This window comes from Numenius arquata, chromosome 15 (genome assembly GCF_964106895.1).
Source record: "Numenius arquata chromosome 15, bNumArq3.hap1.1, whole genome shotgun sequence".
Classification (NCBI taxonomy): Eukaryota; Metazoa; Chordata; class Aves; order Charadriiformes; family Scolopacidae; genus Numenius; species Numenius arquata.
The window spans coordinates 3,869,816-3,893,816 of NC_133590.1; the positions used below are offsets into that span (position 1 = coordinate 3,869,816).

Genomic DNA, 24,001 nt, shown 5'->3' on the forward strand with positions numbered 1-24,001 from the left:
TCAGCCTCTCCTCATCAGACTTATTCTCCGGAGCCCTCACCAGCTCCGTTGCCCTTCTCTGGACCCGCTCCAGCCCCTCAATGTCTTTTTTGTGGTGAGGGGCCCAAAACTGGACCCAGCCCTCGAGGTGGGGCCTCACCAGTGCATAGTACAGGGGGATGATCACCTCCCAAGTCCCACCACTATCAATCACCATGGTGGAAACACTGGAATTGTGAGGATGAGGCTTTGGTTCAAAACAGATGCAAGGTTTTCTCTTGTAGTGTACCTTGGGACCTGTGTAGCCCAAGCACCTCCCTCTGGCAGGGGTAAGGGGATGTGCTATTTGGGGAGAGCACAAGCAGAACCACTGTTTGGTTTCCTGGCAAACCCGCAGCAGGACAGGGGTGAGAGCAGAAGCTGAACTTGCCCTCTCTGTGCCCTCTTACAAGGTTAGAGAGAGGCGGAGGTGCTGTTGGCCCTAATCTCAGCAATACCACCACCACTCTTAGTTAGCTGTCTACTATCTATATTCAGGCTTGATTTATGTTATTATAAATTAGGAGGAACTCTGTAATGTTAATACAGGTGTAAGATGTTCTGTGCATAATTTTGATTTATACTATATGAGAGTTCACTGTACTGTCCCAGGTAGACAGTTCCCGGAAAAGGAGCCAGGGCAAGTAACTGGTTTATTGACACAGTAGGTCAGAGACACAAAGATAACTTGTTTTATAAAGTATATACAATCTTATGGCCAACAGCGTACCTCCTTATCTTTGAGAAGATAAGGATTATCAAGAGGAAGTAGCATGGAGAGTTCTGGGGTTTTCCTTCCCTCTGTCCCACTATCTGCAGCACGGACAGATCAGCCGTCACCCTGGGCAAGTTGGTCCTCCTCCTCCTGAAGCATCAAATATTAGCGAAGGAGAAGATTCTCAAACTCTGCATCTGCAAGAGAAGGATAAACAGAATTTTTAAAACATCCCTAAATCTTAGGCTGAACTGGACTTAATCTTGCTTTCTTTTGTTAGAAGACATAAATACTTTTTTACATCTCTCCTTAGACTGCTGACAGACCTGACCTGATCACAGCAGAACAAAAATGTTCTAGATCAAGAAAGAGATCTTGGATGCTTCCAGAGCACCGTTTTTTACTTTGATCTTCTCATTTCCTACTCACAACATTTAATTTATGACGCCGTAGTAAAAATAATAAAGAATTACCAAGATGCAAAGACACTAAGGTCAGAAGTGCTTTGCTGCTCTTGAAAATAAATAATTATATGGCCCACGCAAGTCGCTCCTGCTGTGGATCAGAGGAGCTGCTAGAAGATAGTGTGGGGAGAAGCAGCTGCTGCTGATGGAGGGATCTTGGTCTGCTTTCCGTGGACCTGGCTGGACTCTGGGAAATGTGGCTCCTGAGGCAATTCATCCTGCCACTGCTCAGCATCTTTCCGGGGGGCTGCTCACCCCCTCTCTCCTGACACGGCAGACGGGAGCATATGGCTGCTTATTTATGCTCTTGCTGTTCTTATGTGCTTAACGGAATTATGCGGGAGCTTGGGGGGATTTGCATGGGGAGAGGATGAGGAGGGAGCCTGCAAACGGTGGGCTGCACCCGTGGGAGCTGGAGCGGTGCTGGAGGTGTCACAGCCGACCTCGGTGGCGTGCCACCTTGGTGACTGAATTGCTGCAAATGACCGTGAGAGATGCTGAGTAAACAGTGCCTAATCAGGGACCAGGAGTTGGTTAATGATTACACGGCATTCATTACTGAAGATACAAAGTTTAAAAATTAGTTTATAAATAGAAAGGGTTTCTTCTAGATAGCCTTATCTGCCTATAGAACTACTTCTGTATCCACACACCTCTCTTCTGATGTCATCTTTTTCTCCATAAAAAAAGGGCATAATCAGTCACCTTCGTGGTGCTTGGTATTTTTAAGTGCTTGCAGTGCCATCAGCTGGATTGCTCCTCCTGGAGATGGTGTGCCTGAGGGTTTGCCTCCCCAGCTCAGTCCTGCCCTGCTGTCTTCTCTTCCTGCCTCTCCTGCATTTCGAGGGTCTTCCTTCCCATGTCTGGCAGAAGGTCCTCTCGGATGTGCCCAGGAGCATCTTCTCATCCCTCTCTGGCTAATTTCAACCACAAAAATTAGTTCAGCCATATCCTTCCTACAGACAATTAACAGATTCACCTCTCCTTTATAGTACTTAAGTCTTCTTTGGCCAACCTAAATTTTTGCTCAGGGTTTTGTTTTTGGTTTATTTTTTTTTTTTTAATAAAATGTTACAGACAGCTCAGGCTTAATATAACTGAAGCAGACCTCTGATTCTCCTGTCACTCCTCAGCTCTTTTACCTTCTTTTTTTTCAACCTTTATAAAATTTGCCACCCTCCTGACTCTTACTAATACTCGTACCCTCAGCATCGTCTTCGAGGAAGCCTTTGTAAAGCCTCACATCCCAGCGGTAACCAGGAACTTGTAAGTCAGTTGGTTCAGCTGACATTGCTCAAAAAGCCCCACGGCCTGCCAGGTAGTGGCCTGGCCCTGCTGCAGAGGTCATTGTCTCCACATGAGGAGTGACTGCAGAACAGGACACATCTCTGCCCCTCAGCTACTGCACTGCACGTGATGGAGGGCAAATGCACATCCCAGTGGAGCAAAGAGGCAGAGGAAATGACAGTCCCTGTTTCGGCCCATCCTCCTAAATCGGCTCAAACACATCAGTCTCCTGAGCCTTGCAGATTCTGCCTGCATCTATCTCATCTTCCAGACACAGCCTTTCCCCTTTCCTCTCCTTTCTGCAAGCCTCAGTCTTCTCTTTTCTACCATTGATGGAGTCTTGCCACACTTGTATTTTATTCCAAATTTGTCCTGTTGTACTGGTTTTCCTGCCCTCTATCCTTACAGTCACTTGTTGCATCTCTGTCACTAGTTTTATTTTTCTCTATGAAATTAAAAATGAGCTGCTTCACCTTGATTGCTCCTCACAAACTCAACCACTCCCTATCACCCATCAGTCAGGTTTGAAAGGTGGATCCATTGTGGATCATCCTGCAATCAACTCCGGCTCCCATTGACCACTTCTTAAACTGGGGGGGCTTCTCATAGGTGTCTGTAAAACCACCCTTGATGTCTTTCAGATCTGTTACTTTAAATACAGCTTTTCTTTTTGGTCTTTAAAAAAAAAAAAAAAAAAAAGCACAACTCCAAGCCCCACCCTGACTGGTATTATCTCTTTTCATGTGCATGTGGTCCATCTGCACCTGCCTCTTGTCTCATAGTTTGCAATTTAAGTGGAAAATCTTACGCTACGTGCGAACCTACTCTCTTGATACATCTCATCACTGCTAAAATAGCACAGATAAAAATAAGTTATGTCCTGGCTTTGACTTGCTTTGGAGTCTTGGATGGGAGTGCTAGATCTGACCTGCTGGCTCAGATCCACCTCGTAGATATGTCCCTCATTCACTAAAGTTTAACCCAAGATGCTCCATAATTTCAGGTCTTCTGGATTTAATGCTTCAGAACTAACCCTTTGCATTATAGTCTTTCTTTGTGGAAGAGCAGAGCTTTGCTTGCTGGTCGTCTTGTAATGCCAAGATGAGCAGTTCACCGTGGTGGCAGCAGTCTGATAAGGTCACTATCATCGTAACAGGCACAGGGAGAGTTGGATATAGACTGGAGATACGTGATTACTTATTCCTTCAAGAACAGTAAACATGTTTTTAAAGGCAGTGAAGAAACCCTTGTTTTTAATTTGCATTAATTTACAGCTCCCGCTCTTCTGTGCACATGCCCTGGGTCAGGCTGCATGTGAGAAAACAAAGTTTGCAACCTCTTTTCAGTTTCCACTGGTGTTAAGCTAATATTTATTTTTAGTAAACTGTATCTTGAAGTGTGCTTTTAAGAATGCATTTGCAAAGCCTACCATAACAAAATCCTTGTGATTTTCTTCTTTTGAACTTTATTAGCAAATGTGAAGAATCAGTGTAACTAGTTATGCTGTATTTTACTGTCATAATTCCCCAAAGTATGGGAACACCTCAAAAAGCAGTAAGGCTTATGAGCATTCACCTCATAGTTGGTTGTTCTGGTTTTTTTTCTCTCTGAGCTGCTAGTAACCCTCCAGCTTTGGAAAGGCTGTGCAGGCACTCTTTCAGGGCTAGGACTTTGCTGCTGCAGCATGCGTGCGTCCCTGGGGCAGGGCTTCCCTTGTGTCCCCACACCCCCACACGGTTTCCTTTTCTTCCTTCTCAGAATCCTTCATTTTAAATGCATATACAGTAAGGCCACCTGTCAGATAAAGTACTCTCTGCCAGCCTCTTTTGATGATGGCATCATTTTGAAACCCTTTTCTCCTTTCACAGTGTGGTGTCTTGCCCTGTCCTCTCTTTTCACTGTCACTAACCTGCAGGACAGGTACCTCCATCACCAATCCCAGACCTCTCCAGGTGGACAGGGATATGTTGTTCCCACTTGCTGCTGCGTGCTGGTCCCTGGGCTCTGTTTTGAAGTCTTTTCTCTTTCTTTCAATTCTGAATGCCACTTATTTCACATGGACTAAGAAGTTTATTTTAAATACCTTGCAGTTAGTTTTCAGTCTGAAATGAGTTTTGACAGTGTTCTGATAGGTGCCTGTTGAGATTTTTTCAACTGGAAAAAATGTATTTAAAAAAAATTAAATCCAGTCATTTCTTGCAGCATTTAAGAAATCCCAAGCCTTTAAGATTATGCCTAATGTTTGCAGAGCATGAACGCTTCTGGTGAAAAACCCTAACAGGCTTTGGGATGCATCTTGCTAAGCTGAGAACATCCAGTGCTGCCTTTTATATAGCATGTGGATGCTGCTCAGGCCTTGAGATCCAGGAGACCAGGGACATCTAATGCACATGGAGGGAGAAGTGTGCCACCTTTGGGGCGATAATTCTGCTTTCTCAAACAGGGCTCCGAAAAGGATGAGTGGTTCAAACTGCTTCACATTGTGGTTCTCGATAACATCTCCTTCACTTTGGCTTACCACAGGTTTCAGAAGATCCAGCCCATGTGCTTGTGGCTCAGGGGAGCAAGGGGTGTATTACCACTTTTGCTGCTCTCTTGGCGAGGCTCATGGTATTAGGGGCAGGCTGTGTTCAGGGTTCAAACCCCGTACTGAATGAAATGGCTCAAACAGCATCTGTAATTGGGCATGTGCTGAAAACTGAAGCCTATACAATCTTTAAAACTCTAAGAGTGAGTTCTTTGTGACCCCCCAACCTGAAGGCTGGAAAGCTGTACGGGAGTCCATGGTGTTTCTTTAGTTTTGTAGCCCCTTGACACACAGGCTGTTTTCAGGCAGGCATGATTTTGCTCTTGTGACTTTTGTCACAAGGTACCGGTTTGCGTAGTCCTGGCTTGTTTTCACAAGCTCTGCTTGTCAGGGGGAAGTTGTGTTATGCTGTGGAGTGGGGAAACCTGCAGTGCCCTTGAACACACTCTCAGATTTCAGCCTTCTTTCAAATACTTATTTGTTTGCAATTTTTATTTCAAGCAATTACTTCACTTCGCCTTTGTTAGTGGCTGATAAGTGGTTAAAGTGGGAGAGCAGCCTGGGACAGACTCTCAGTTAATGGAGCCTTGCATGGTTGCTGTGAAATCAGGAGGACTTTTGCTTATTTTGCCAACTGAAACTCTGGGTTTGTGACTTTCACTCAATTCTTTTACATAAAGAAAAATAAATAAATTGAAACCTACTGCAAGGGCCCCAGCTGTATTGTACCAGCATTGCTGGTAGCAAAGGCTGAGGATGTCAAAATGTGTAGTAGTTTAAACAACGGAATGGGAAAAGGCTGGAGTCCAAGTCAAGCCTAGTGTGAACAAAAACTTTAAGCAGATGATTTATTTTATTTTTAGCTGGCCAACTAAGGACAGTGATGTATCTCACTAGCTTGTGTTCCTAAAGTGGCCCTTTTCTTGTCTACGTCCAGTCTTAGGTGCCTGTGTTGCCACCTGAAGTTGCCTGGTGTCTCCTCCTTTTGGAGTGGGCATGCTGCCCTGAAGAAGTGAGCAAAGACTTTGTGCTTGTCCCATTGCTTTGTAAATTCTCCAAACCTTTGTAAGGGGCAACCCTCCATTATTAAATAGATATGTTTTTAAAAAAATTAAGACCTTTTCTGGTCCTTACCTGAGCACGTTCATCATGCAGGAGTCATTGCTGTGTAAGAGCATTTGGGAGCAAGAAGGAGGTCTCGTCCCCATTTGCATTACCCACCTGTGGAAGCTGATCCTGGGGTAATTTCCTCCATTCCTGGAGATCATGGTTGCCCTGTGTTTCAGCTGTGTGCATGGGGGGCACTTGTCCTGCAGGCGTTGGGCTGGCCTGGGTTTGACCCGTTCTCACGTAGCTCTACTGAACTGTCAACAGCAAATAAGCATTCCTGTAACATCCTTCCCGTGGGATCAGGCAGGACTCTACGGCTCTGGAATGCTGCTCCAGCAGGTGCTCTGAACCTATGCAGTAGTATTACCAGAGCCTGTTTTGAAAGCTCTGGGCAGTTTTGGTGACTGCATTTTAAAAGGGTGCACCTCTATGGAGAGGTGCGGCAGGGATTGTAATCACAGCCAAGTTAGCCAGTAAAATTAGAGCACTGAGATATTAAATCAAACTAATTAAAATGTGTGTGCCTTTGTGCTGCACAAGTTTGTTTTGGTGAGTGAGCGCTAGCAAAACATTTGAGCTACAAAATTCAGATCTGGATGCAAAGATGGCATAAATTAAATTGAATGTATATTCACTGGTGGCAGCTGCTTTTTTCACACATCTGCACCCCTAGAAACTATCAAAGAGGTGTTGAAAAAAACGAGACTGGAAATGACTAGAAAAAGAGTTTTTCATATTTTTCTATGGATCCTTTGACTTTATATTATCTCTAGTGATTGATTGTATCCCTCAATATTTGTCTTGTTTCAGAAATGACTGTGACTTCATATATATATTTTAGAGAAGCTGGAACACTTAAGAATGAAAGTTTTTATACTAGATACTTACTTTTAGTCATTCTACCTGTAAAAAAGGCATATAGCGGAAACAGAGAGACAGTTAAGAGATGAGCAATGGGGAGACCCGACAGCCTGAAAAATTTCTGCCAAAAGAGAGGCTGGGATGTCAACGGTCTTGCCCCTACAGACCAGCATGACCCACCTGGGGAGGTGAAGTGGAGCGAGGTTAAGTCAGGCACTTTTGCTGGCTCTGGCTCATAACCGTTTGTGATGGTGAACAGCATCCTGTTTGCAGTGATAAACGAAATACTTCTTTGCAAAATATCATTAAGCCTGAGGAACTCATCAGCAAGGTATCACTAAAGCCAAGGGCTTAACAGGATTCCAGAGGGGTCGTAATAGACAAAGTATCTGGTTTGGAAAAAGCTAGTCATACTGGAAGGGATGCAGCCTCCTGTTCTTCGGAGCATAAGACGGCCTCTAATTAAGCAGGTCTTAGGAGGTAACCTCAGAAGGTTCTCTCCATGGGGCTGCTGCAGCTTGTGTTGTCTTCTGACCACCCAGCCTGGGCTATGGGGAGAGGGAGGGTGCACTTTGCCGGGTCAGTAGCATGCCCAGAGGGAAAAGGACAGGTTCATGTGAGCCACTGCATCCTGATCTTCCTGTGTCAAGCTGCCCCATCCATACAGTCTGTTCCTCCTGAAGGTTTCCCTCTCTGACCTGCCTGCTCCAGTGAACCTCTGCTTTTTCTTGATACCCTGCACCTTACTTCTCCTCCTCCATGTGCGAGGAACAGGAGAAGGAAGAGGACTTGTATCCACATAATTTTTAGCATCAAATAACTCCCAGTTGGTTCATCTCTCCCTTAAAGCATTAACGTAAGTTTTTAAAGTTCTGTTTGTCTGGCCTCCCTGCCCTGTTCTGAAGGGATAGCACTATTTTTGAAAATGTAAGGGCAAAAAAACCAGCAAGGAGCTGAGAGGAGAAGGTCGGAGTGACTGATGCTGAAGTTGAATTAAAATGTTCTCATCAGAAACCAAGATTTTAAGTTCTGTTGGTAGTTACTCAAGCTCACCCTTATGATGTGCCTTTACAGCTTCATGTAGCTACAAGCTAAAACTACCCCCCAAAGGCTGGGAGGAATAGGGTCCAGACTTTTTATTGCAAAGCCAAGAGTTACATTAGAAGTGTAAGCGTTATTTTATAGCAGCTATATAAAGGCATAACTGTCAGCAACTAATTTGCGTGAGGAATGTATATAATTAGTTTCTATAGTTTGCGTGTTTGAGGAATAGAGTTTTTAACCATACTGTTTAGTCATGCGTCTTCGCAGCGCAAACTGGCACATTGTTAAGGTCATATTTGCTTTTGTTGCGTCCCCGAGTCTATCACGGAATTACCCTTTATTCTGCTGATACTGTTTCCGAATCTACAAGTGTCTCCTCCCAAACATATGTGCATAACGCGGTGTATATATGCACACAAGGAAAAGGAAGCAGATGACTTGCGTTCAGTATAATGATTGTTTTGTGCTCGAACTGCTGCAGGCTCCCCGCTGAAAAGAAACTCAGGCATCCATTCAATTCATGAACAAAGCTGCTGTCGTGACTGTCTTGATCGTGCGTTGACTCTTTGTGTAGGACCTTGGTTAGAGAAAGATGTAATCTCCTCCCTGCTTCAGAGCCTCTCTCCCTCTTCGCTTCCCTCGCCCTAATCATAGCGTGCTCATCAGTGCCTTCCTGACAAGTGGGATCTCAGCTGAGGTGCCCATCAGTGCAGAAGAGAGGAGGATGGATGGTGGTTGGTGGAGGAATCCAGGTGGGTTATCGCTGAGCATAAATTAGCAATGTACGTGTCTGAGCTGGCGCTTAGCAAGGGTGGGTAGGGCATGTGGAGGCAAGGGTCGATGGAGTTGCTGTTGCAAAGGAGGAGTGAGAGAAATGGTCAAGTTGTGTGGGACTTCTCTGGAAGTGGAAGATTATCCCTAAATGTGACAGCTTTGGTACAGCAACTTCACTTATGCTTTGCTCCAGTTTTAGAACCAATTTTTGCCTTCTCTTCTGATATGTGGCCTCAAAATGGCCTGTGATTTCAGTGCTGAGCTGCATTCTCCGTGTCGTGCTCTGTACTATTAGACTGTCCAGACGGGAGCTTTCTGTATCCTTGTGGCTTCTTATTGTTCAAGATGCTCTGGAAACCCATAGTGATTTACAGAGTGGAGATTTGACTAACTTTTATTTTGATCTATAATTCCCCTCTGAAATATTTCTGCTTTTTTTTTTTTTTATTTTTTTCATTGAAAGTTTTTTACTTACTACTCACAGCAGATTTAAAACCCTTTTTTCCCCATTCTGCTTTCAGATTCCATAGGTGGGTCATTTTCAGCTTCCTCCCACCGATGCCACCACAAGCAGAAGCACTGTCTCCCCATCCCACAGTGTGGAGCTCTGTCCATCAGCCCTCTGCTTTTCCATCCCCACACGAAGGGATCCCAAATCATCATGGACACGACACAGAAGGCAGTGAAGCGCCAGGCTAGCTTCTGCAACGCCATTACCTTCAGCAACAGGCCCATCATTATTTATGAACAAGTCAGGCTTAAGGTGAGTAAATGATCCCTTCCCTTATTGCCATAGGAGCTGCTGTGAATGAATGTTGGGGCATTGAAGGTCTTTAGCCCTTCCTTGAAAAGCACAGTAGTCAGATCTTGGCCTTAAAGATCTGCAGTATTTGTTGGTACTTCTGCTTTTGTCATCGTAGTTCTTGGAGCCATTGGTACAGGCTGCTGTGGAAGCGAGGAAGAAAAGGGAAATCCACTCTTCAAAAGAGCTTAGATGGATGTTAGACAAGGAACAACGGATTAAATTGAGATTGCTTGAAAAATAGCAAGAAAAAAAAGGTCGTATTGGTCAGCCTGAAAAGCAGCAGCCTCAATGTCTCTCTAGCCATTGTGTCCTTTAGGCTTTGCATGCAGGCTGAGAGGAGGGTGAGGAGTTGGTTAATGTGTTCAGTTCCACACCAAGCCCTTTTCTTCCTGCAAACAAGTCAGCAATGAGGGCTGGTCTCATGGAGGTGGGAGTCAGCCTCTCCGCAGCCAACAGGTAAGAGGTGAAAACACAAGCAAAAAGGACCTGGAAGAGAAGGTGCTGGCTCCTGTGCTTGGCAGGGGAGGTAAAAGGGTTTTGCTGAAAGGATGAAAGGAGCAGTCAGCGTGGTCACAGTTGCCATCTAAGAAAAGGATCTTTCTGAAGGTCTGCTGACTGCTTTGTTGCATCAGTCACCTGATAGCATTAAGGTCAGAGGAGAGAACATTGCAGGCATCACGTTTTTCTCGCCGGCAGAGGCTGATTTCACTTCCTTTATATCTGTGGTAGCCAAGAAGATGGAGTTGGTACCCCTCGTGCTGCAGCTGGCGTGGGAGGTTCAGCCTCCATGTGCACCAGGAGCTGCTTCCTAATGAAGAAATCCATCAGTCCCCTTAGGAATTGAAGCACTTTCTAGGCTCTCAGCACCCTGAGGGAGCTTGGGGCCCCTTGCATTTCATCCACGGATATTTTCCCAATCTTTATGCCCTCTAGTTTGTGGGACTACATTTTTCTGTTCTTGGGTGATTCTGTGCATTTCATTGGCACAAAGTAGGTCATCATCTTTGGCAGATCTTAGTTCATGGCTCACATGAAAGATCCGCCTGCAAAACCTTCATTTATGCACGAGGATTTTTCCAGGAGGTTAATCTGCATATAGCTGATGAGTCTGAATGATCCTGCTGTTGCCCACTGCTAGAGGTCCCGGAGTGCTGGGACCTACAGCAGTGTATCAGCCTTCCCTGCCTCCTCCCTCACAGCCAGCAAAGGAGCAAGAAAAGAGGAATATGCCTCCTTTTTAAAATATAGAGAGATTTCAGTGATTTCAGGCTCAGGCCTGTAGGGAGAAAAATCCCTCCTACAGATTTGTTATGTTTCCTGTGGAGCTCTTACTGCTTCCATTAAGAATAGAAACCCAGCAGGACTCCCTCACGTTGCCTAACGGGATTTTTTTCCGCGTTGGCCAGCAGTTTGGACGAACAACTGCAAAAAATTATTTGGGAGGAGATGAAAGCAGCATTTCATTTTTGAAAATGCCATCAAAGATTTGAGTGGGTTTAGTGGTTTAGGCAAAGGGTTCTGGGTTATTCCTTCCTCATTCTGAAACAATGTAGCTATCTCAGGAAATTCACACTTGTTTATCACTGTATATTTTAGGATTTTGGCTTGCATAACATATGTGAAGAATATGCATGCAAATGTTTCATTTCTGCACAAGGGATTTATGAGCAGAGCTCCTGCTGAGTCCAATGGGAAGGTCTCATGGGAATAATCCACAGGCTTCAGTACTCTAGGGATAGATGGAAATGTGAAAACATCTTTGCTTTTCTGATAAGTCCATCCTGCAATTGCCTTGTTTTTGTGTGTGCCTGTGGAAAATGGTGTCTTAAACCGTACCCGCTAAAGGCTAGCCATGAACCCGGGCATTCAGGTCCTGTAAAGTCTAAACTCCCTTTGAAAAACTAGAATAAAGAAGTCATGAGATACCATTCTATTTCTTAGGTGTTGTATCTTGGGTTTTACTCTGAGATTTCTTTGCAGCTTTGGGAATGCTATCGGGCAGCCAGAACTGTGGGGGGTTTGGGAGATTTTTCTCTTTACCTCTGAGATATGTGTCCCAGTAAAGTTTCTTCTGTGTAACTTAGGACACTGATGGGGAGCAGGGTGAGGTCGTCAAAGGTGACACAAGAGCAGGAGCCTGAATCTGTGGAAGCAGCCATGGCTTAGCAGTTTGGATGCAGATTGTGTCTTTTCCTCCCCTTCTGATACCCAGTGGACCTCCCAAGATTTTCTGCTAGGAGTGGCTGCTGAAGAGAGAATTTGGTCCATCATTAACCATTGCCTTTTTTAGCAGAACTGTGTAGCCTTTGTCCAGCTGTGTCTAATTCTTGGCAGGCTTCATACTAGATTTTAATTTGGATATTAGTTTGCCTGTGGTCAGACTGTATTGAGAACTGTTTATAGGTGCTGATTAATACATGGAACATGTGCAGCCTCGATTACCACATGAATATTTACTTCATGCGGCCTGTGATTGCTGTGAAGTATTGGCAAGGGACTGTGAAAGAGTAAATTGTGTGAATAACAATGAGGCCATATTTATCTCAGACCCAAAAGCTTTTAGGGCTTGCAGTAACCTTGCTGCAATAAATAATCCAGGCTGCTTCTTGGAGTGTGCATATATTCCCCATTTTGGCACACACATGCCCCATCCACCCCATGCTTCCACTGGGGACATGCATGATCCCATCCCGGCCAGGCATATAGAATAGCAAATCTGCTTCAGTCCTTCCTGAAAGTGTCCATCCCAAAAGTCGGAGCTTCCCATGATTCCTGGGACTGAGGTCAGTGCTCAAGTGTTTCATGTAAACAGTTTAGGTGCTTGGCTGGACTGAGTAGGGATAAAGAGCAGCACTTGCTTAACTGAGGACCTGTCTGTGGATAAGCTTTTTTTTCTGAAGCTCTGAGTTATTTTCTCTGATACTTCAATTACAAAACAGAAATCTCTAGGCTTTGAACGCAGTCTTTGTTGTGAGATTGTTGTGCCCCCAAGGGCACACGTTCCAGATTTGCCTTGGAGAGGAACATGTGAAAGAAAAATGCAATGTTTACAAATGTAATTAGAAGAGAATTCGCAAGTCCAAAGAAAATGTCTTGGGGAATCCCTTGGTGAAATCCTGTGCTGTCGGGTTCCTAACTGGGACATGAGGAGCTGCTGCCAGGCTTTTGAGAACAAAGTCCTGCAGTCCTGGACAGTTTGGTCATTGGCACTGCTGCTCCTCCAAGCCATTAGCACTTTGACAGAGGGAGAAATTACAGTAAGGGGGCAAGTTTTGTATGACCTCTAATCCATGGTACCTATTCGTGTTTCTGCCCTTGTCCTGCAGGTAAGAGTTTTCAGCTTGAGGCTGCCAAGGCTTTAATGGAAGAGGGCTATCTCAAATGTGGTCATGGCTGTTGCAGGTTCAGTGCATGAACAGAAACACCAATTAGGTGTCAATTGGCATGCAGGAACTGCCCTGGCCCCACATCAAGACTGGATCTAGCATCCTTAGGTCTTTCATTTCATAGTCTGGGTGCTAACAGGCTGAAGCTCTTTGGGAGGAACAATTCCCAGCAGGTTCATACTCAAACAACAGAATGAGAGAAAAAAATTATCCAAGGGCATCATCTCCATCTGGGGATGGAGCCTGGAAGACTCCCTGGAAGACACCTTTTAACTGGATGGTGTTTCAAATGTGCTGCACATGCTTAAGACCTGCTGCCTGCTCCCCTCAGATGCCCTTCAGTCCAGGGCTCAGTTCATGTGAGAAAAAGCTGATGACTGTGGAGGCATCTGTGATCCTTTGTCCTGCTGTCTCTCAGGTGCAGAAGGGTGGATACGACACATGCACCATCCCAAAAACTATGGCAGATGTTTCTGACCCCAGACACACTGAGTAAGGTGGGGTGTAGATGTGCACAACATATCTTGAAGAACACCACTCACAGCTGAAATAAATAGGTTTTCCACAATCATAAGACAACTTCTATCATTGCCTCCTAATTGTGTATTTAATATAGTTAAATTATTTAAATTGTGCTTTCCCACACATGAGTTCTGTGCTGCCAGGCTGTGATTTCATCCAATCTGACAAGCTAAGCAGGGGTATGACTGTCTTTTACTTGGTTGGGAAACCCAGAAAACCCTATGGTGGTGACTGTGATTCTGGAGCCAGTGCTTTTCCCTCAGGTCATGAGAGACCCCATCATCTGAGCAGCATGGGGGAAGAGCTCTGATGCTGCAGGTGCTGAGATAAAAGCTCTTATGGCCATTTTTGGGCACATTTTGCTGAGGGTGATTCTTAGGCCAAAGGGAATTACCCTAGAAATAGAAGTGAGTCATCATGCAGCTGTAATTACATTTCACCTCTCCGCATAGATTTAATTATTTTTTTTTATTTTTTTTTTAAAATATGTGCCTTGTATCCTAAGTGTACAGCATTGCTGCTTGCAGCTGAAGGAGCTACAGCAGTTTTTGGTGGGTAAAATGTTTCCTACGTCTAGTGGGCTTATCTGCGCGGTGGCCATTGGTGGTTGATGGCACAGAGCCTGTGGTGTGTAAGTAGGTGTTCCAGTGCCAAACGCTGTGATTGCTGCTGTTGTCTTTGCAGATCACTAAAAAGCAGTGTTGCTGGAGTGGGGCTCTTCGGCTTGGATTTACTTCCAAGGATCCATCGAGGATTAACCCTGACACTCTGCCGAAGTACGCATGCCCCGACTTGGTTTCCCAAAGCGGTTTTTGGGCCAAGGCTTTGCCAGAAGAGTTCGCGAATGAGGGAAACATCATAGCCTTCTGGGTGGACAAGAAAGGACGGGTTTTCTATCGGGTGAACGACTCCGCCGCGATGCTCTTCTTCAGTGGGGTGAGGACGGCAGAGCCCCTCTGGGCTTTGATCGACGTCTACGGACTTACCCGCGGGGTGCAGCTCTTAGGTGAGTACCTGGGTCCCAGCGCAGGGATGACGCTGAGCTGTCCCTGGCCAAAGGCCAGCCTGAGGCTGCCTGTCCCTCTCGCTCTGCTGGGACGGGCGCAGGGAAACGGCCCTTGTTCCTCCCCAGATCATCTCGCAACCTCAGCCTGCATCAGTAGGAGCTTGAAAGTTAACACGTAAATATAACTAACACAAGTGGAAGGTGGGGAACAACCACTACGGTATAGCGCTAGGAGCCACCTGTAAATAAGCGGATTTCTGTTCAAGAGGTGTTGCTCTATCAGAGCATAGTCTGGAGTGTGGCATATACCTTGTAAAACTTGCCTTTTTACATCTGCTGCTTTTCCCATGCCGAAGTGGGGAAATGCATTTTACATGTTATGGGTAAATCCTTCCTGGATGGCACTAGTATGACTTTCTGGGTGGTTTAGTGGGCAGATTTGAAACATGGGTAACTTCAAAATTACTTGGGAGAAGCTGTGGCTGGTTTTGCCAGGATGTTGCTTTCACAGAGGAGTTTGATTCATCCTCTGGAGCCTGAAGGTTGCATATAGAGTTGGAGAATGAGGAGTGCTGAGTGCTTGTGTCTTCTTCCATCCTCAGCTGAAGTGGAGATAGTTTGGCATTCGTGAAGACTCAATCTAGCCCCAGATATACAGGCTGTCAAGGTTTGGGGTATTTGAGTTTATACATCTTAGAAAAACTGAAAGTTTTTCTTTCAGTCCTCTCCAGGGACTCAGCTTAAGGGGCAGCTTGGTTGCTTGGGGACCACAGGTGTCATCATGCAGCCTTAGGGTTGGCCTCCACGTTGTTGCTGGGAGGCAAATTCACAGCACATCTCCATGTAACAGTAGTTTCATGGGTCTTGTTTTCACCATGGAAAAGGTTAGATGATACCTGCTGACTGACCTTCATGAGCTGAAGTTCCTTCTGAAGATGAGATGGTATTGCTAGGCTGAGAGAGATCCTGGCTTTTCCCTATTGTGCATCCTGGTAATCATGGAATCACGGAATTGTTGGAGTTGGAAGGGACCTTCTAGAGATTATCTAGTCCAATTCCCCTGCCAAAGCAGGATTGCTTAGAGCATATTACTCAGGGCTGCATCCAGGTGGCTCTTGAAAATCCCCAGAGAAGGGGACTCCACACCCTCCCTGGGCAGCCTGTTCCAGGGCTCTGGCACCCTCACCCGAAAGAAGTTTTTCCTCCTATTTGAATGGAACTTCCCATGTTCCAGCTTGTGCCCGTTGCCCCTCGTCCTGTCACTGGGAACCACTGAAAAGAGTCTGGCTCCATCCTCCTTCAACCCACCCTTTAGATACTTGGAAGCATTAATAAGGTCTCCCCTCAGCCTTCTCTTCTCCAGGCTAAAGAGTCCCAGCTCTCTCAGCCTTTCCTCGTAAGGGAGATGCTCCAATCCCTCCATCATCTTTGTTGCCCTACGCTGGACTCTTTCCAGTAGTTCCCCGTCTCTCTTGAACTGGGGAGCCCAGAACTGGACGCAGTATTCCAGTTGTGGCCTCACCAGTGCAGAGTAGAGGGGCAGAATGACCTCCTCGACCTACTGGCCACACTCTTCCCTATGCAGCCCAGGATGACAACTTCATGATATATATAAAAATCTTTAATGAAGCCTCTTTCTGACAGTTCTGTCTCCTTTCTGCACTGCTTGCTGTATTAAAAAATATGGTGGCAGGACTGCTCATAGCAACCTACACGGCAGGGTAGAGGGATGTGGGTTCAGGACTTGAAGAAATGGGACTGACCTCTTCTTCTGCAAAAACTAACAGCCCAAGATTGCACAAGGCAGAGGAATTAAAGAATTTGTCGGCAGCTTTTTGCTTTCTTTTAGGAGCAGAAAGATTTATCTTTTGTGGTGAATCAGCTTGAATTGGAGCCACTAGGCAACTGTTCGTAGGCCAAGGTGTTGATATTTGAATCAGGATCTAGAATTTGGGCAAATGTCATGCCAAGCCTTCAGTTAGGAAGAGCTTACGAATGACTCCAAGTCTTCCGGCTGTTCTTTGGCACCTCAGGACTCCTCCGCCTGATTAATGAGGGCCCATAACTCTGGATTATGTCTTTCCTTTCAAAACACCCGAGAAATCATTTCCTATCCATCATCCGCCCCTGCTTTGTCCTAGCATCTTCCACATTCCCTTTCCCAAGGAAAATGTGACTCTTGCCAGCCACTGACTTGCCTCTAGCCTAACAGGCTCCCGACTCTCGGGTGGGTATAAAGTCCCTGAATGAAGCAGGCAGCTTCTGAGTTTACACAGTTGGCGTGGAGCTCAGATATGTATTTATAGCTCATTCCAGCAGCCTTCAGCAGGCTTTAAGCCTAGCAACTGTGCCGAAATGTCTTTGACTTGAGTCCTCTCTATCTCCATTCATTATTACGCTTAAAAGTCAGAGCAGGGAAGTCATCGGCTGTGTTGCCTCTGGATCCTATAGACATACCCACTGCAATGCTCTGCATGCCTGTTTGAGTGTAGCAGACCACACATATAGCACAGGACAACTTGCCAAAACCTCCCGGGACTTGACAAATGAATTTCATAGCTTAGCTACAAACATATGGTCGAATTGAGCCTGGTATGGCATGCAGGGCATCTGATGGAGGCTGGGGATGCTGGAGCGGTATGTTGAACAGAAGAGCCTAGCATTTCAGATTCCACTTCAGTAATTTATTCCCTCTCCATCCCCAAACGTGTTCCTTGTTCTTGAGCCCCACTGTTTTCCCGAAGGCTGTAGGGCTGCAGGGTCATACTGCACCTCTGCACTGCCTCCACTTGCTTTCATGTGTATTTCACCCAAGAATCTGACCAAAAGCTTTACCATTTCTGGGGACTGTCTTTCTGTTTATTGCAGAATTATTCCATCCCCACTCCCAACAATGTAACTTTAGTTCCAAAATCAGACTTGTCCAAAGGCAAGATGCGCAGCAGTAAGTCTTGTGTCACTGCAGGATCCCAACTCTGCAGGGGAGTGCATAATGTGCATTTATGTCCCCAAAAGTCACAACTTCCAAAACTTCACATTTTTGTTTTGCTTGTCTGCACTACAGTAGCAGTTACAGCCAAAATAAGGGACCCAGTAAAGCAGGACAATGACCAAATATTGTGACACTGTTTCTCTCTCACAAATCTAAAAAAGAGAGACTTGAACAAAAGGGGGCCCAGAGCCTGGGAGAGTTAAATGATTTGCCAGAGGTTATACAGCAGTGTCACCCCATTCAGGGGTGCCAGCAGCCTTGTTGCCCAGCTCAGTCCAGCCTCCCTCTCTGTCAGCGTTGCAGGCTGGCATCACTAAATTGCACCTGGTTTGTACATTATTTTTCATTTTCTTCTGCTTATGGCTTTACCCGTAGCATCAACCTTACTGGTAATTACCCACATGTCACTACTGCTGTCAATGCACAGGTTTATGTGGCTGTCACAGATGTTCCTGGGTCTGTATATTCAGAAACAGCTTTAAGCTTCTTAAGCAGCTTCTTTGCCTGCTTGATTTTGTTCTGAGACAGGTAAAAAGGGCTTGCATGGTCCTCTGCATCTCAGCTGAGGGGAGGTCAGGAACTGGCTTACATGCTCGGTCGCAGGTGAGAGGCTACTCCTCGCTCTCCTTGCCTCTACCCACGTTATAGAGATAGAAAGGCTTAAATTCACCCAGGAATCTGGTCTCCTCTGACCACAGGGTCTCAGCTGGTTTCCTGCCACGATGTAAAGGCCCACAGAGGGGAGGCTGTTGCGATTGAATGCACGCATGTTGTGTGTTTTTGGCCATGAGTTTCAGCGTCGATGCAGGGTTATGTGACCTGTAAACATGCCCTTATACAGTGACTCTCCTGCCAACATGCTCAACTTGCAGGCAGGATGGTTTACAGCTCTGCTTCCCTTTTAGGGCAGCTAGTTTTGCACAAGTGCACTTTTACATTCCAGGGTAATTTAAAGTAATATTTACTAGAAATGTGGCTTAGCCTTATGTTATCACTTCAACATACACACATGCTCATTCACACTTCAAAAAGAGTCCGAGAAAAATGGAATATAAGCAATCTGCTGCCTTGCTGCTATAATAAAGCATCAAAAAAGAAAAGGAAAGGACCAGCTGTTGAAATCCTGGGGTCTTCAGAGCCCTGGAGGAAGGATGGCAGCTCATGGGAACCAAATGGTGGTGTCTCACAGTAGCCTGCTTCTTTCAAGCGCTTGGCTGGTGAGCCTGGTGTAGACTAAGAAATGCTCATGTACACTTTCCGTGGGCTCACTGCAGAACAGCAAGGGTGGCAGCTTCCCTCAGTGATATGTACCTTAAAGCATAAGGTGCGTTTTCAGCATTTTCCTACACCTTTTGGTGAGGAATTCCGGGTTTACCTGTTGTACGGTGTCTTTTTGAAAATTGACCCATTTTTTTGGCAGTGACGTTGTAGTACAGGATTGTAGAATGGTTAAGATTGGAAAGGACCCATGAACATCATCTAGTACTACCTTCTAGTGTCTTTTCTTTCAAAGCATGACACATGTGCTCTTAAAGTATGGAAAAAATGGGACTGCAAAGAAATTGTGATTTCAGCATACCCCTCTACTCACCTTGTATTTCCAGTGGGGTAACGTGAGGACCAGTCTGTTCATTTTCTTTAATCCCATCCTTTACTTGCATGGTCAGCAACCAAATCCCCTTACTGTTTATTACTCTGTTCACGCTCTTCTCCAATCCATCTATATTTTCATTCTTGCAGTGTTTCAAAGTGGTCTTGGTCTTTTACCAGCACAGAACTTGGAAAACTAAGGATAATTTTATTTAGATTGGCACACTGAGAGGCACCTGTTGAAAGCAAAGCTTCACCACATCTTGTAAATATAAAATATGTTAAAAACTAGTAAGACCTTGCAAACTGGGAAAATTTTAAATGCCTGTGTATTAAATGTGCATGTAGTAGATTTAGCTGAATTAGAAACAGTATAAAATATACTTAAGTCATAAAGATATAGATCCTAGTAGAATTAACTGGCAGTGCTGCACATTATAGTAGATATTTGGGAAATCTTTTCTTTCTCCAGATCCCCTTCCTAGCTTCCTATTGCTTCCTGTTTGCAGAGTATCAAAAGTCAAAATGTGAACTGATCAGGAATGGAAATGTATCCATCTTGGGACTCAGGCTAGTCTATATTTTACAAGGAAGTTGCACATTTTGTGGGGAAAGAAGGAAACGTGTTTTTCTTTCTTCACCCTTGTCAGTTCTTAGGTAAATTAAATCTCTAGCTCCAGGGCACCTTTAGAAGAAACATTAAATAAGCCTCAAATGAGGTGGATTTATGGACAAATTTCAGGTGTGAATGATATAAGACCGAGGATAAACCTAATTTATCACATGCATCTGCAGTTTTGCCGTGTGGTTATTACTATTTTATTTTCCAAGTGTAAAACTTATTTTCCATTGCCCACAGGAATCCATTTCTGTTGCTATTCGGACACATGCAAGTAAGCAGACTGATGTGCCGAGAACGCTTTGCACTAAACGAAATTGGATAATCAAATATGACTGCAGTGTATTTTTATAGTGTATTGTTGAAAGTGGAAGCTATAAACTATTTACCCTCTCTGTGGAAGCCTGTGCCTATCTGATGGAAAAGAGTAATATGTGTTTAAACAGAGTCCTACTTAATGAAGGCAAGATATACACGACCTGCAAACAGTCAGTTGTCATTATTTTTCCGCATCTCCTAAGGGGGGAGAGAATTTAAATTGCTCATAAAGTTTTATTGTCTGTAGCTGTTGTCTCTATGGCAGCTGCAGGAAGCTCTCTAACATGGCTAAAAATGTGAAAACAGTACAATAAATAACTCTCCCCTTGCCATTTTAATTAATCCCTGCTTTGCCTTAGCACCTCTGGAGAGATGTATTTTTCCAGATGCGATAGGTAGCCGAAAGTTAGCCCACAGCCCAAAGGCAGCTCCCTGGGCTTGAAGGTCTCTCTGTCCTGCAGGTCTCGGTTATGACGATAAGGCTGCTGGTGATCGCACTTTCAAGCAAGCCAGAGCTCATCTTGGCTGCGTGAACGTAGCGAGTGGCATTTTTTTTTTTTTTTTTTTCTTCTCTTTCCGTTTGGTTGTAAACAGCGAAGAATTTGTGCCCGTGAGCCCCGGGCTGACCCACCGGGGAAGGCAGCATCTCCTGGCTCTGCCCTGCCCTCCCGCTGGCAGCCCCGGGGGCTTCGGGCTCTGCCGTTGAATGGCAAATACCCAGTAAGGCGCAACAGCCAGATGATGCTGAGTAAAATATGGTCTCCGAGGGGATCGGCATTTCAGGCTTCGCTGGGTCTTGATGAGGTGTTGAAGTAACGCGGTTGCACAGAGGCTGTGTGCGTTACATGTATTTTATCAGCGCTGCTCGTCGGTGTGCCTTTCCCCTGAACCACCTTTGCCTTAGCAGGACTGCTCGTGGAGCTGAGGCATCGCTACAGGCAATCAGAAAGGACAAAATCTGGCACGTAATGTGCTATTGGGCACATTATATCCACACAATATCCACGTTGGCGTCAGGAGAGCCTGCAAGTGTACCTGGGTAGGAATAAATTTAAGAGGGATTAGTCTGGCTGTTATTGCCCGGACTGAGAAGAATGAAGATTGTAGCGAGACTGAATTACCAGTGGAAAAATGAATTCCGTGCTTTGTAAAGTTCCTTTAGTTCTGGTAAGATGATATATTGTTCCTAACACAGCAAGAAGGGCTGTATAATAATATTTTCCATGTTACCCATTAAAGCACAACAAAATATGAAAACTCTGGCAGTTGTAAGTGGTGTTTACATTATGGATACGTGTATGCTGTAGTGCAGATGCTGACCCTGCAAAGATAGCCCCCGTGTTAAAAAAAAACAAAAACAAATGCCTTCACATTAAATATCTGTTCTGATGAGTGATGTGGCAGTTGCTTTAAGGAGGTAAATATTTCTGGTTTACATTAAGAAGTTTATCATGCCTTTGCTAAGTGTTGTTATTTTTTTAGCAGAAGTGTGGAAGCTGTAGTCTGGAAACAGTGATTCCATTGAAAAGGGCTTTGACCTGGTTTTACTTCTACTAAAGGTATAAGTTACTGGAGTAATTGAATATATACTGAATTCATTACACAGTTATAGTTAGTTACAGAAGTTTCTAGTATAGACAGGGCCTTAGAGAACAGTAACACCACTAATGGAGCAGTGTATTTTTTTGAGAAACATTTCAAAGAATTCCTTATGTTAGCGAAGATGGTGGCATTTTGATTTAAACTATTAGGATAAGTAAGGTATCTATGTAGATTTTTAAAAAAAAATTATTCTCTTAACTGATACTTAATGCTGCATGTACTTGTATTGTCCTTAGTTTGTCTAATGTGGTTCCCATTATAATTCTGTAAATAATAAGTGTCTTTCTTTAAAAGAAAGGTGGAGAGAATGTGTTGGTACAGGGAATTAACCTTTGCATTTCTTGATTATTTCTTAATACTTGCCTCCAAAATATTCAGTAAAATAATTTAAACTGTACAAGCCATGGTCTGTAATGCTGAAAGCTAATTCCTCTTCATTCATAAAGCTATAGCTTGACAAAAAGAGTGCATTTCCTCCAGTGTAAGACAGTTGGAGCTGGAGGTAAGTTTTGGAAGTAAACCGAGTAGATCATCTGGTAAAAGTATAACAATTTATTGTGCTAATCTTGCAACTCCCGCTGTTCCAGCTGTGGAGGCCCTTTCCCCTAAGCCTGTATGACAGATGACGGCTAAACATTGCTTATATGATAAAACTAAACACTAGTTCTGTACGGTACGTCTCTGCTGGCATGAGATAGCACTTTGTCATTTCAACGTCTAATTGGTATCGCAGCTGCTGAATATGCAATTTACCGTACAGAGGATATGATTTTGTTATCCCTGTAGGTGCCTGGGTTATTAAAAAATTTGACACCTTTAATAAAATTAAATTGGCTTTTCCATCCGTATCAGCAACGGAGCTAAAAATGAGATTGCTTTGTACTCCGAAGTCTTCATTTGTTTCTCCAAGCAGTGTAAGCAGAACTGTTGTTGTTGGACTCAGTCTGGAAATCCTTACCTATAGCCTTTCATCTTTAGTCATGCTGAGCTACTACTTCTGTTCTCCAAGATATACTACCTGTGTGGAATCAACTACTGGTTTTGATACAGAGGTTCCATCAGCTCTGCTCATGGTGCAGCTGATCCTGCAAGGTCCTGTGCTCAGTGAGATCATAGAATCATAGAATGGTCAGAGTTTGAAGGGACCTTAAAGATCATCCAGTCCCAACCCCCTGCCCTGGACAGGGACACCTCCCACCAGACCAGGTTGCTCAAAGCCCCATCCAGCCTGGCCTTGAACACCTCCAGGGATGGGGCAGCCACAGCTTCTCTGGGATGCTGGGCTTCTCTCTCCTGCTCAGACATTTAGGGAAATCTGGATCTCGCATTCGTCTGTCACACTCTCTCAATCATATTTTCATAATATGTTCTTCTGACAGTATTACATGTTTCCCCTATGTTGTGGCATTTGGTGAGAATATCATCCCTTGTACTGACATGCACGATGTAAGTGCTTCTACCTGTTGTCATGGGAATTATAGTAGGGTACTGTTGGCAGACTCTGCAAAATTTATTAAAAACATTTCCATATATACATATAGAGGCTAGAATAGTGTGTCCAGTCACTTACAAGTTTTGGTTCTCATTCCTTAGCATCATTGTGATGTTAAAGGCCTTTACAGAAATATTTTAAAAGAAATTTCCACCCCATTTGCTTCTATTAGATTTTGAAATTAAACTTATTTGGGATTGATAAATTTTTAGTCTGTAGCTAGGGATAAAAGATTGATAATTCAGATTGCTGACCAGTGAATCAAACCTTTTGCCACTGGCTATGGTTAGTGTGTTTAAGAAGATGAAAATCTCTAGTGATGCATCTGGCTACCATTGTGACCCTTCACAGACAATTAATTCTCTTCAGGAAAAAAAATAATGTTTAATTGCTCTATCTTCTTTTAAGAGGATAAAGACCACTCCGGGGAAAAAGCCTTTAGAATCCAATAATCCTATTCCCGTGCTGGTACCATGCCAATAAATAAATACGTACTGCACCACTTGCGTGGAAAGATCTGAAGCCTTCAAAATCTTTAATGCAGAGTGTTCCCTCTTTCTCTGCGTGCCTGAGTCTGGAGGACCCCAGCCCCTCGGAGCTGTGTAAGTGTTTACTTGAACCAGGAGACCGATGACAATTTAATCAACATGTTTCCATAGACATTTATATTTCCTTCTCATTCTGCAGTGGTGTTTCCCTGGTTGATTTTCTTTGCCCTCTTTGGTACCTGTAGGCAGCAGCCATCACCCTCCTGAGCTTTTCACTGCGTAGCAGACTGCTGTTATCTCAGCATGGCTTGTGTGAAAGCATCTTTTTGACAAAAACACCAGTCCTGTTTGTTTCTGCTCCTGTTTCTAAGGCCTGGTTGG

At 44.5% G+C, this 24,001-nt stretch overlaps 1 protein-coding gene across 1 annotated transcript in view; it reads left to right on the plus strand.

Moving 5' to 3' along the window:
• NEURL1 (neuralized E3 ubiquitin protein ligase 1) overlaps nucleotides 1-24,001 on the plus strand; it is a 164,313-nt gene that overhangs the window by 90,067 nt on the left and 50,245 nt on the right. Inside the window, exons 2-3 of the mRNA XM_074159063.1 lie at nucleotides 9,322-9,563; nucleotides 14,198-14,519. Of these exons, the coding sequence (XP_074015164.1) occupies nucleotides 9,322-9,563; nucleotides 14,198-14,519 (564 nt within the window). The remainder of the gene's footprint in view (nucleotides 1-9,321; nucleotides 9,564-14,197; nucleotides 14,520-24,001) is intronic.